General features: G+C 54.0%; 6 protein-coding genes across 6 annotated transcripts; 5 read left to right on the plus strand and 1 right to left on the minus strand.

Moving 5' to 3' along the window:
- Positions 1-1231: 1231 nt before the first annotated feature.
- Positions 1232-2391, plus strand: CABS01_04312 (sphingolipid long chain base-responsive protein LSP1; the record flags this gene model as incomplete). The annotated part of the gene is made up of 3 exons (XM_060537683.1): positions 1232-1341; positions 1397-1925; positions 1981-2391. The coding sequence occupies 3 exons, from the start codon at positions 1232-1234 to the stop codon at positions 2389-2391; spliced, it is 1050 nt and encodes a 349-aa protein (XP_060390528.1).
- Positions 2392-3037: 646 nt separating this feature from the next.
- Positions 3038-4244, plus strand: CABS01_04313 (uncharacterized protein; the record flags this gene model as incomplete). The annotated part of the gene is made up of 2 exons (XM_060537684.1): positions 3038-3323; positions 3475-4244. 2 exons carry the CDS (start codon positions 3038-3040, stop codon positions 4242-4244), a joined length of 1056 nt encoding a protein of 351 aa, XP_060390529.1.
- A 476-nt stretch (positions 4245-4720) lies between these two features.
- CABS01_04314 (cytochrome P450) lies at positions 4721-6640 on the minus strand (the record flags this gene model as incomplete). The annotated part of the gene is made up of 5 exons (XM_060537685.1): positions 4721-5524; positions 5627-5877; positions 5993-6144; positions 6228-6369; positions 6436-6640. The coding sequence occupies 5 exons, from the start codon at positions 6638-6640 to the stop codon at positions 4721-4723; spliced, it is 1554 nt and encodes a 517-aa protein (XP_060390530.1).
- A 1678-nt stretch (positions 6641-8318) lies between these two features.
- CABS01_04315 (polyketide synthase-4) lies at positions 8319-8987 on the plus strand (the record flags this gene model as incomplete). Its single annotated transcript, XM_060537686.1, has 2 exons — positions 8319-8483; positions 8541-8987. 2 exons carry the CDS (start codon positions 8319-8321, stop codon positions 8985-8987), a joined length of 612 nt encoding a protein of 203 aa, XP_060390531.1.
- Positions 8988-9050: 63 nt separating this feature from the next.
- CABS01_04316 (uncharacterized protein) lies at positions 9051-9800 on the plus strand (the record flags this gene model as incomplete). Its single annotated transcript, XM_060537687.1, has 1 exon — positions 9051-9800. One exon carries the CDS (start codon positions 9051-9053, stop codon positions 9798-9800), a length of 750 nt encoding a protein of 249 aa, XP_060390532.1.
- Positions 9801-9908: 108 nt separating this feature from the next.
- Positions 9909-11663, plus strand: CABS01_04317 (lovastatin nonaketide synthase; the record flags this gene model as incomplete). Its single annotated transcript, XM_060537688.1, has 1 exon — positions 9909-11663. One exon carries the CDS (start codon positions 9909-9911, stop codon positions 11661-11663), a length of 1755 nt encoding a protein of 584 aa, XP_060390533.1.
- Positions 11664-13287: the final 1624 nt, after the last annotated feature.

Genomic DNA, 13287 nt, shown 5'->3' on the forward strand with positions numbered 1-13287 from the left:
CAAGTGCTTTATCACGAATGAAGAAGTGCGCATGACAAACCCATGCGGCTTCCATCGTCTGTGAGCCTCACACACTGCACAGCCGTGCGCAACAGAACACGGGATGAGCACCTGGAAGTTGCCCGAGTTTGGTGGCATTTGATTCATCAGCCTTATGGGATTAATTAGGCATTGTGCCTGTAAAAGTGTATGAGCACCTGGTGACAGACGTCCCTCTATGAAATGTCTGTCACACGATGATGCGATTCGGAGTAAGCCAGTTGAAGGGGGGGAGCTGTCCACCATGAGGTAGAGCACCATGAGATGGAGGGGAGGGGGACGATTTTCCCGAGTTGTCGCTTAGGGTCCCCGGACGGGTAATGACATCATTGGCGCGACCCCTCCAACCCCCCTTCGTCATCCTTCGCATCATCATCACCACACCTCCAAAAGTTGAGAGAGAGCTTGTTCTGTTGTACGAGACTGTAGTAAACAGGTGAGCTAGCCGCACAAACCGCCCACCAAACTATAACCCTCGACGTGCTTCATTGCTACTATCTCTTAAGGATTGTCCTCTCACCACAAGATACTTGAGCTGACCATGAAGGCCCACGCCCAGAGTGGTGGGAAGCTGTCGTGGCCTGCCTCGCTCTCCCCGGCCCGAAGAAGACTAGAGCTTCGAGCTACGAGAGCTACCCGGGTTGTTGCCAACGTACTTTCACTCTCTTGAGTTTAGTTTCTCTCCTGTGATGTGGAATGCCGGCCTGCCAGCAAGCCCAAACTATGACATGAGTGTCTCACTCGGCCCTTTCCTTCATCCCGACTGTGCCGTCGCAAAGGCTTTCCTTCCCCCCATCCTTTCCTCCCCAAAGACCCCTTCTTAAAGTCAACGCAGGACCCTTGTCGCATCGCATCGCGGCTGTCGCATCTTACACTGCAACTTTCCTCTTGACGAACACCCTTTTCCTGCGCCGTGCCCCAATTGTTTGAACCAGACAGGCGCACCTGAGTCTTGGCTTCCAAGATCCCGTAGATACCCAGACCCAGCTTCTTACTCGTACACATAACACTCCACCGGGACCAGGTTTATTCCTTCCCACCGCATCCTGGTAGCTCATTCCTCTGAGCTTCGTGATATCATCAGAAGGTACAGCTTGGGTAACAGAGGAACTTTGCTCTGAAATCCAGACAACCGCCATCATGTAAGTGAGATCCGCTTCACACAACATCAGCCATCACCACATCAGCCAAAATGCGACGCTGGTTCTCCCCCCAAAATAGCGACGAGTGCCATGGCATCGCCATCAGCACGAAGCCTTTGAGCATTTCCGCTTCAGTGGTCCCCATCACGCCTCCTTCTACGTCTATACACAGCCATACCCACCAAGCTCGAAGCCCTCGACTGACACGCTCACAGGAACCGATCACTCTCCATCAGATCCAACCACCGCCGCAACGGCTCCCAGAACAACGGCGCCTCCAAGCGCGCCGGCTTCTCCTTCAACTCCCTCCGCGGCAATGTCCAGCCCGAGCTCTCGCGCAAGCTCTACAAGATCATCAAGAGCGAGAACAACCTCATCAACGCCCACGAGACCGCCGGCCGCGAGCGTACCTCCATCGCCACCCAGCTGTCCGAGTGGGGCGAGCAGACCAACGACGCCGCCGTCTCGGACGTCTCGGACAAGGTTGGCGTCATCCTGAGCGAGCTTGGCGAGCAGGAGGAGCAGTATGCTCACTCCCTGGACGATGCCCGCGGTGTTTTGAAGCACATTCGCAACACGGAGAAGAGTGTGCAGCCGAGCCGCGATGGCAAGGATAAGATTGCCGACGAGATTGCCAAGCTCAAGATGAAGGAGCCCCAGAGCGCGAGGCTCGTAGTCCTCGAGCAGGAGCTTGTCCGCGCCGAGGCAGAGAATTTGGTCGCCGAAGCCCAACTGACGAATATCGTACGAAACCATCCCCTCTAGCCTCACACCGATCATTCACTAACAAGAAGGACAGACTCGCCAGAAGCTCAAGGAAGCGTACGAAGCCGAGTTCGCAGCTACTATTGAGAGGGCCGAGAAGCAAATCATCCTTGCCAAGCACGGCCGACGGCTTCTTCACCTCCTCGATGATACCCCTGTCGTACCAGGCGACGAGCGTCCCACATATCACCACGCTCAACAGGCGCGACAGATTCTCAACGACGCCGAGGATGACCTGCGTGACTGGCGCCCAGAGCAGGACGACTTCAACGCTGCACCGTCCGAGTCCGTGTCTAACACCCGGGGCACCCAGGACGCGGTACACGACGAGGACGCTAAGATCGTAGCCGGCTCGGTCCCTGGTCACCAGGCAGTTTCGGAGAAGGACACCGATAGCATTGTGAGCAACGGAACCAGGCAGACCGAGTCTGTGGCTGCTCACTAGAGCGGTACGGGGATTCGTCGTGCGATGCTTTCCAGTTTGTATGAAGGATATCAGGATGGACAGGCTGGAGTTGGAGATGTTAATGCTTGCATGTAATACCATTCTTACGGCCGCGCTTTCATGGAATAAAGATAATTGAACGAATCACTTTCGACATTGAGAAGGTGTTTTGTAGAGTGACCATATTCTAGTTCTTTCTAAATTTGGTTCCTCGTCCTAACTCTTTGTTCATGTCTCGTCACCGCAATTTTGGGAGAGATCGCGCCTAGTGTTTGTCTAGCAACTCCCCAGTGTTGAGGGAACCATAGAAATGAGAATTATTATCGGCTTGGCTGGTCAAATGCATGAATGCCGTTCGTGAGAGATCCGTTGAGGTACGTTAGTATGTGAGGATGCAGGCAACAGCAGGCAGCCGACCCCGCTCTGTGCGACGCCCAACACGGTTCCATTGGAGAGGGACGAGGTTTATAAGTGGTGTGGTCGTCTGTACGCCACCACTCGCACGAGGGGACTTTTTTGGCAACCATCACCTCCAATTATCATCTGTTTCATAAGAATTTTTTTTCTTTCGTTTCTACGAGGTATCGCCAAGGAAGAAGAAGAAGAAGAAGAAAAAGAAGAAGAAGAAAAAGAAGAAGAAGAAATCATGGACTCAACCACGACGATTGACGTCTCAACGTACGACAACCAGCTCCAATGCCCGCTCTTTGGGACTTTACCAGGCGAGATCCGCAACGAGATCTTTGCGCTGGCGCTGGTGCAGGTCTCGGAGGAGGAGGGGGATACGGCGTACCCGAAGGACTCGTACTGGTATCGGCCTGGGTTCACGGGGCCTAGGAAGAGCAGTAGTAGTTTGCTGAGGGCGTGTAAGCTGGCGTATGTGGAGGGGCAGAAGGTGTTTTTGAGGGAGTTGGAGTGGGCTTTCTGGTTTGGTATGTTTTGTTTCCTCTTCGTTATTTCTTTCTTTTTTGACTATTCCTCCTGTGCCCCTGTTTGGCCTCTGCACAAAGGTCTTTGCGGAGAATTTGATGTGGTTTGAGTTGTATGGTCAAGGAAACTAATATCGTGTATGAAAATCTGCAGACCGCGGCCCGGAGGGAAGAACGAGAAACCACGCCTGCGAGAATTTCTTCTCCGCCCTGACGGAGCAACATGCGCGCGACCTGACCAAGGTGCGCTTCTTTACGCAGATGTACTGGCTCGAAGACGGGCGGAACCTGGCGACGCTGTTTGCGCAGCCGAAATTCCGGCCCGAGGTGTTGACGATCACGGTGCGGTATTCGGACTGGTGGCACTGGGAGAGCGACGAGCCTTTGAGGATGAAGGAGGATTGGCTGCGGGGGTTCCGGGGGCCGAAGGGGTTGAGGGAGTTGAGGGTCGAGTATGAGACGCTTGTGGGGAAGAGGGAGGAGATGATGGGGATTGTGGGGAGGAATAAGGGGTGGAAGTTGGTTGTTGGAGGTGGTGGTGCTGGGAGGGAAGGGGAGAGAGAGGATGGAGAGGAAGAGGAAGAAGGGTATTTGAGTGCCGAGGGGACGGAGCTGGTGGAGTGGACTTGGACGGGGGCGAGTAAACTCGGCGGGCAGACGTGGGCTCATCACGGGGAGGGGGATACGGTTGAGTATGTTGTTGTTATGGATACGTGGAGGTTTGTCGAGGGGAGGATGAGCGAGGAGGATCGGGCGAGGAGGGTGGAGAGCCGACCGTTGTATTCTGGGTATGCTCATCCGCATTATTTCGGGTGGAGTGAGGATGAGGATGAAGAGGATGATGACGAGGATGATGACGAGGATGAGGATGAGGATGAACAGGATGATGATGATGACGAGGAAGAGGGAGAGGATGACGAATAAGGGTATACCATGATCTGGCGGGTACGAATGGCTCCGGGTTGGTTGGAGGCTCTCAGGTGGATTTGTCTGCCGGACATGTCTTTCAAGATATGTGGTTGAGCATGCAACGATGATTATATGGCTAACAAGTATCTACGGAAACACAATTTGGTACCTTTTCTGGGGAAACTCCGAAGACAATTTCATGGGTCACACAACAACCAACCCACAATTATCAACCAGTTTCGCCGCGCAAAGAGGGATCAGACTTCCCAGAGGTAGTCTATTGAACATATTTAAAGCGTACCAAGGAAAAGGGCGAGCCGATAAAAGGTCCCCCTATCTACTCATTTTGAGCTTTTACCCGCTAGGAAGTCTTGCGAACTTGAGCCTTTGGTAATGTCATTCTCATGATTGGCTTTGTTGAGCAGAAATCTGACACTTTGCCCCAGAAGACATTTGCTTATCTCAAACACAAGCCCATAAATCATGTTTCTCTAGACTACAATTGCCTTGATGTGGTTCGAACCACTCTTGGGAAACGCCCCGAAAAAGTCGGCATCAAAGGCGACATCGCGCTCATACAGCGTATCATGCAACGCTACCTCGAAGCCAGCCGACGGAGCGAAGATGCGTCCCAGAGTCAGATAGATGCCCATATTGGCCACGTCCATCCCCGCGCAGCTGCGGGTCCCGCGGCCGTAGTTGTTGACGTACTTCCGAAGGCGCTTCCTCTCACCCGGGTCAAGCCAACGTCCGGGCTCGAATCTGTGCGGATCCGGAAAGATGTTGGCGTCAAGGTAGATATCGTACGTGGAAACGGAAACGGTGACGCCCCGGGGTATCACCACGTCCCCATACTGAATCTCATTGTCCGGGTCAGTTCTGGGCAAGCGGCCAGCGATGGGGTGGTTTAGACGGAACGACTCCTGGACGACTGCGTGTAGGTAGTTTAGCTCCTTGAGCTCTTGGTACGTGGGGAGTCTGCCGAGTCTCTTTTCGCATCCTGCTAGCTCTTTGCGGAGCCGTGCGAGCTCGTTGGGGTGGCTTAGGAGCACAAAGGTCGCAAAGGCGATGGCTTGGCCTTCTGTGTCGATGCCCGCGTTGATGCAGATCCAGACCTCGTTTACCACGCGCGTCAACTCTTTTTCGTGGGCTGGGAGGTTTGAGGCGAGAATGTGCTGGACGGTGGATTTGAAGCTATCATTACCGCTGCCGACGCTACTAACAGTCTTTTCGCGTACAGTTGTGTTATTGGTCGTTGCAGCGCGATACTGATCTGTGACGGCCTGATCGATCATCTAAGCAGAGGAGCCACACACTTCAGTTAGTCACGTGGAGGCTTTTTATTCATGCTGACGCCGATGATGATGATGATGATGATGATGAAGTAAACCACCTACGTTCCGAAATTGTAGAACACGAATCATTCCAGGACTGACAGGCTCTGCGCGCTTGGCCCAGCGCGCAGGTGCTCGCATTACGGCAAAGAACCAGTTTCCGATGTGACGGCTGATCATGTTCATGCGACCCAAAGTCCTCGCAATCTTGAACATGTCATTTTCAAAGTCCTCGACGTCGACGAACCCAAAGTCGTAGCCGAGGTTCGTGGTGCACGTCAGATCGATGGCGAGGCATCGAAAAGCATGACCCACTAGAGATCATGGACAGGTCAGCGGGTCAGCAAAGTCACCAGGTACACACGCAAGACCTCTGACGATGGGGAAGTAGAGGTATAGGGAAATTGGGAGGGAGGGGGGTTGATTTACATGTCAATACGGCGCCGGTGCCCTTGGCAGCGCGGAATCTCGCGAGTAATCTTTGCACCAGCGCCTCGTATAAGTGTTCGCGAGACATGACCAGAGGGGTGGCGAACACGGGCAGGATAGCCTCGCGGCGCATCCGATGTAGCTCATGAGGGCTGAGTAGAGGCACGGAAGAAAAAGGGGTCAGCATATACTCGTGAATGAGGACGACAGACGTCCATAAGGCAGTCTCACTTACCCGGCTTGTAGAACACTGTTCGGCGGACCATTGGAACGGTAATACCACCACGGCCTGGACGTCTTTCTCGAGATTTTGAAGGCTTCGGCGAACCCTGGATCCCGAATGTGCACTTCCCATGGGTTTATACGCACTATGGGGCCTGTATAGAGAGATAAGTTAACATATTGGAGTTGAACAAGTAACTCCGAATCACTTCGTCACTTACCTGATACATCATGCATGCGGTTGATCACAGCCCAGTATCGACCACCCCCATCTTTGAAAAAGTCGTAATAGAACTCGTAGCCGAACGTGAGAGCGGCCAATTTCGGCCCAGGGAAACGAGCAAGAGGGCTGAAGAATAACCTATAGATAACAATAGACACAACGTATGCCGCGGCCAACAGTAGACAAGCTATGAAGTATACCATCTTTGCATGCTATTACAAAGTCGCGATGAGAAGGGTCCAGGATCAGTGCTGGAACAGATATGGCAGCAGATGCTGACGTATACACTCTGTCACTATTAGGAATCGCACCCTCGTTTTTGAGGCTTGGTCTGGGAGCTTGAGGTGCTTCCCCAAGGAAGCCATGATGAGAATCGGGCTTCCAATTTCCCGTCCGTTGCCATCTTTGAAGCGACAATAGCCCGGCGTAACATTCCTCACCGCTCAGATAGAACCGTTCCAGTTCTTACCTTGAAATGCCAGAGGTCAGACTTTCTCTTGGCCGGTTCAGACCCGTTGAACGTGAGCTATCGCCGATGCAAAGTCAAAGCTTAGCAATCGCGTGCTCTCGAGTGGTCGTTCCCGTATACGTATTGAGGGAACCAGTCAGTGGAGTATTATCTTCGCAGTATTAAACCTCGTCTCTGAAGTATTCGAAGCATGCATGTAAGATGTTTGTGGAAAGTACAACTATCAGTTTCTACAACATGACTCAGGGGATACCTTATTCAGCGGTTACGAATACTGGTGACTCTCATCTGTGTTGTATATACGAAGTACTTCATACCTCGCCGAAGTCTTTCTCGTTATTTCTGCTCGAGATACGATGAAGAGATGTGATCTAATCTGAATCCTAAACTTTGAAAACTTTGTCAACTGTGATCAACATCAGCTGAAGCCAAAATCCCACCCCACACAGGGTGAAATAGTTGGTCGGCGAGTTTGACAGCATCGCCATGAATGTCGCCGGGGACGACCCGGAATGTAACATGGCCACACAAGCGGATCATGCCGAACGGGATGCAACTTGGCGATTACTAGCGCCGGAGGAGGCACGGTCCGACGGGAAGTATTGCTGTTCTTCATAATTCATTCAACTTACCTTTGACGTTGATGGGGTCCGAAACTCTAAAGAGGACCCCTAAGCAGTTCATCCAATGGCGATCTCCCGAATGTAGATTCAGGCATCTGCCGGTGGTATTTGCGGACTTAACTCTTTGTTCCGGGCCTCGATGCTGGTCACCCATAGGACGTTCTTGTTGATCACTGGTCCTCCTGCGATGGAGGGGCTCAGCCGTCTAAGTTTCAGGAGACTTTGAGAATGCTTCACCCCGAATCGAAGGTTGTTCCAGGCTTATTCTGTATCCCCTTGCAAATAATAGAGACAAGTTCCTGCGACCCTCATCAGGGCCCTGAAGAGAGGGGATTTCCATATTTCCCGATGGAGACTTCGGCGCCGGACTGGCCGCTCTGGCGGGTTGAACGGTGCCGGCAAGGAGGACCTGCCCGTAGTGGGAAACCTCCGTGTAAGCTTTGATTTGTGGGACACGCGGAGTCACCCTGCATGAGACATCTTGTTTGTTGTCACTTACGGATATCCTACTCTCAATTTCTAGTGTGATGGCAGGTGTGCTTTGCATCTTGGTGGTTCTGACTCCGAAGTTCTGAATGTAGATGATATCCTCTATAACAGTTATGTTGGTTCTAGCTTTCGAGGATGTCTGCAATTTGCTTGTCTCATTGCACTTCAACCATGTCTAATTTCTCTTCGTCGTTACGGTTGCCACACCTTTTGACACTTTGAAGAATGTTTTCTCTCCATAGAGTTGCACATCTAAATTGCAAACTCACAGGCGCGACCAGGCAAGACGTCCTGAATGCCATGGCTCGGTTCGTGACGAGTCACGCCGGCAAGGCCAAGAGCGGTGACATCGGCTCCGTCCCGCGCCTCATCAACCCGGCCGAAGCCCCCGGCATTCTCAGCGTCTTCACAGGCCAAGGCGCGCAGTGGGCCACCATGGGTCGCGGGCTCATGGCAGCATCTCCGGTTTTCCGACGCAGCCTCGAGGCATGTGAAGCCGTCCTATGACAGGGCTTGCCCCAGGGCCACGGGCACGCGCCGACTTGGTCTCTCATTGAGGAGCTTTGCAAGGATGCGGACATATCGCGCCTAGGCAAGGCTGAGCTGGCGCAACCGCTCTGTACAGCGTTGCAAATCGCCCAGATTGACATCTTGACTGCGTCAGGAATCTGTCTCGACGCCATTGTAGGCCATTCCTCAGGTGAGATCGCAGCGACCTACGCCGCCGGTCTCATCTCGCGCAAGGCCGCTATGCAAATCGCCTACTACCGCGGCTTCTACGCTCACCTAGCCCGCGCCGGCACAAAGGATGGCGGCGGCATGCTGGCGGTTGTTCTCTCGCTCGCAGCGGCCTCGGAGCTGTGCCGCCAACCGGCATTCGCTGGCCGCCTGGTGGTAGCCGCCAGCAACGCACCGCAAAGCTGCACGCTCTCTGGAGACCGGGACGCCGTGGCCAGGACTAAGGAGTAGCTGGAGCGGGACAACATCTTTGCCCGTCCGCTGCTGCTCGACACGGCGTATCACTCGCATCACATGGCTGCATGTGCCGATGCCTATCTGCAGGCCCTCCTGGCTTGCGACATTTCCGTCAAGCCAGGGAAAGGAAGAGGGCGAGGGGCGTGCGTGTGGAGTTCCAGCGTCCGAGGCGACGCTCGCCTTGTTCGACGGGGCGGCGAGGCAGAGCTTCTTGCTGCGCTCAAGGGTCCATATTGGGTTGCCAACATGGTACAGATGGTCAAGTTCTCACAGGCGCTCGAGTCGGCCGTATGGCACGGCGGACCATTTGACCTGGCCATCGAACTGGGGCCACATCCGGCTCTCAAGGGCCCCGTCGAGCAGACGCTCAAGGCGGCTTATGGTGCCGCGCCGCCGTATGCTAGTCTCCTCAAGCGCAAAGCAAGCGATGTAGCTGTCGTGCAAGAGGCCATCGGGTCCGTCTGGTCCCAGCTTGGACCGGCGCATGTCGATTTTGATGGTTTCCGCGGCATATGGAGTGAGAGCAATACGTCTATCATGACACCCAAGTCATTACTCGCGGATCTGCCCGGCTACGCGTGGGATCACGACCGGGTATACTGGCGTGAGTCGCGCATCTCGGCGCGGTACCGTACCCTCGCTGACACGGCACACGAGCTCTTGGGCCGACGGATGCCCGATGACAACGATCACGAGCTGCGGTGGCGCAACGTCCTGCGTCTGCGTGAAATCCCTTGGGTGAAGGGGCACGAGGTGCTTCGCGAGGTTCTGTTGCCCGGCGCCGCGTACGTCTCCATCGTAGCCTAGGCGGCGCAATACGTCGCCGGTTCTCGGCCCGTGGCTTCGCTGGCCGTGGAGGACGTTGACATTCTGCGGCCAGTGGTTGTGCCTGATAACACGGACGGAGTCGAAACAATGTTTACCGTGCAGGTGCTACCGGCGGCGGCTGATGACTACAGTCCGAATAACAAGGCTGCTCAGGTTGTGCGTGCCAAGTTTGCGTACTACGTGTGTCCGAACGAGGTGACGGACGCCATGATGCTCACCTGTAGTGGTAACTTAGTCATCCTTCTCGGCCTCGCCGACTCCGGCAACGGCCCCACTTTGGCATCGGGTCCGGTGTTACCAGACCGGGAGCCGATTCCGGACAACGCCGTTCATGTCGACGGCGAAGCCATCCACGAGATGTTTGGCCAGATCGGCCTTGGTTACCACGACGGATTTGCGGCCATGAAGAGCTGTGAGCGCGCCCTCGGCTACGCGGCCGCCACGGCAGTCTGGCCAGCCGATGCCAGCGTCGACACTTATGCCGATGCTGCGTCACCGGGACCAAGCAACGGCTCCTACGTGCTACATCCAGTCATTTTGGACGTGGCTTTCCAAGCCTTGTTCGTCGCACACGCACAACCCGCGAGCCTGTTGCCCGAGAGAGCGATGCTGCCGTCGCACATCGATCGCGTGCTCATCGACCCAAACGTGTCCGCGGAGGAGAATGTTCGGATAGACTGGAATACTGAGACGGCTGTTCCGGAATGGTTGAGGGAGGAAGTTGAGACCATTGGGGCGATGGCCGCATCCGCCGCCGCTGTGGAGAAGGACAAGACGGAGGCCGGCATCGAAGTTCTCCTGACAGGAGCATCTTCTTTCCCGGTAAGCCACATCCTCACAGCCCTCCTTAACCACCCACCCGTCCGCAAAGTCCACTGCATCGCCGTTCCCTCCGATCACCAGCAACTCCTTTCTTCCACCTCTTCCTCCGTCGCCGAGGTAGTCTATTACACAGGCACCCTCCTCTCCAAAACCGTATACATCATCGTCCACGCAGCCGCCAACGGCCATTGCCTGAACCGCTTCGCCACTCTCCGCCGCCCGAACCTCGAGTCTCTACACTCTCTCGCCTCCCTTTCCCTAGCATCAGCTTCACCCCGTAAAACAGCGATCCCAATTCTCTACCGTTCGAGCCCGCGCACCCTGCTCCTGGCAGGCAAAACCGAAACCCCCACGGCCGCATCTTCTCTCCGAGATTCCCCCCCGCCAGCCATCGACGGTTCGGACGGATACACGGCGAGTAAGTGGACAGGCGCAGTATTCCTGGAGAATCTGATCATTCATCTCAAAGAGCGTGATCACGGCACTGAGGTTGGAGCACGCGAACCACCAAGACCCGACCCCTTCAACCTTACGATCGCAATCCACAGGTCCTGTACCCTCGTGAGCCCCCAAGCGCCCAACTCGGACGCAATGAACGGCATCCTGCGCTACTCCCTCGCCATGCGCTGCGTACCTCGCCTCCGGCGCGCAGAAGGGTTCCTAGACTTTGCGCGGCTCGACGATGTCGTGGGACAAATTGCAGCCGCCGCCGTCGAGTTGGCGGCTCTACAGGGTACCTCTACATCAACTGTTGAGCCTACCGCGGTAGATGCATCACCATCAGCGTCGTCGTCCATCCACCTCCGCCACCACTCAGGCGGCATCAAGACCCTCTTCTCGCAATTCCGCGCACACATGGAGACCGTCTACGGCGGTGCGTCTGATGAGATTGACATGCAAGAATGGCTTGTCCGTGCTTCTCGACAGGGCCTGGACCCGCTTATTACTGCGTATACTGAGGCCCTGCTTGAGAGCGGGATGCCGCTGGTGTCGCCGTATCTCGGAGCAGACCTGGAGTGAATGAAGGCATAGGTTCTAGGGAATCTTTTCTTATTTCATTATGCTGGTATATATGGTATCGTGGGAGAATGTCGACTAGAGGTGTAAACAGTACTCTAGTCTGCTTCTATAACTCGTACCTAGTTCAAGTTATAATTTTTCATTTGCCCTGTGATTTTATATCCCCATATTCTCTACAAGTTTGTTAATCGCGTTCATGTTCAGAACTTGACGCCGGAAAGGCGTTGACTTGATGCAGGACCTATGGCTGCCACTCAAACGCTACTTCACAGATCTAATTATACTATCACTCAAGAACCAGCCTACGGTAAGAAAAATGCTCGAAGAAGCGGTACCAGCTGTGCAATGAAAGTTGAAATGATATCTTGCTCTTCATACTCGAAGTAGAAGAAACCATCTTGGCCATGACCACTCCGAGTGGGTTGAAATCGCAGTGAAGCGATCAGCCCTATGCGCGAGGTGGAAATTCGATTGGCCGTTTCACCGACCACTTCAACCCTTCTTCTGGGAGTTGACAACTAAAGATTAAGTATTCAAGCAGGCGGTCCTCAAATTCGAGCGACTATGTTTTTCTTCTCGTTGATATAATATCATTGGGGGAAGTGGTGCGCTTGTTCAGCTATAAGATGGCGGACCTGCCGCCGCTGTCAAGTCCTACTAGAACATATTACCAGAACGGGAAGTAAGAAGTATCGCGGGGCATAGCTGAAGCCGCCAAGCCATGGAGCGGACAGTTTTTGAGTTGCCTAGTACATTTTTTCTTGCTTTTGGCTTCATGAGGGCTTTTTTGCTACGTCCTTTAGAGGTTGAGATGATTACGGAGGCCACGGGAGTCTCAGTCACATTGACTTGGCGAGGCAAGGTGGCTGATCGTTTTCCTTCTCAAGCCATCAGGTAGGGATGCAACGTTCGGATGAAGGGACGACTCCGATAGGAAGACAAGATCAAGCGGCAGTGAGACAACGCTCGCAGCCGCCCGAAAGGGATGGTTCGACGGGAGGGACCGCGACTAGCTTCCAACCAATGTTGCATTATTCTCCGAATGCACGACTACGGCTTACAGCCAAGTTCTTGGTTCAATCGTTTTTGGCAATATAGAGACACATAACGTGGGTCATAGGGATCCTGAGTTGGACTGATCAAAGCTGGCTAAATTGCTAATCATCACTATTCTCTTCGTAAAAGTGAGACATCTTGTCTGTCTGACGTGAGGCGGGCATACAACTATCCATTTCCCTGCAGAATGCTAGCACCGAGGAGCATTATATGCCATATCCTAGAATGCCTCTCTACTCTCAACCCCTTATGCATTTGGGAACCTTGATAATGCTGAGGAGGAACTCGAGACCTTACTGAAAGACAAGTTTACTCTCGTGCCACTTGGAACTTACAGAGTATCGCAGGTATCTAGGGCCTGGGCTGCAAGTCGCAACGACATAGATTTGCCTGTTTAGATCAAGTTAAATTCGAAATAATCAAAGGCAGAAGACATCTAGGGCTTACTGCCAGGTCATCTTGAGAGTCGATGGGATGTGAGTCTCTAATTTGCTTCCTCCATGTGGCCAGACAGTGTGAGGGAATCAAGCGAAGCATTTGCTGCCTGCATGGCTAAGTAAGAAGACAA

The sequence above is a fragment of the Colletotrichum abscissum genome (assembly GCF_030869225.1).
Source record: "Colletotrichum abscissum strain IMI 504890 chromosome Unknown Scaffold_8.1, whole genome shotgun sequence".
Taxonomy (NCBI): domain Eukaryota; kingdom Fungi; phylum Ascomycota; class Sordariomycetes; order Glomerellales; family Glomerellaceae; genus Colletotrichum; species Colletotrichum abscissum.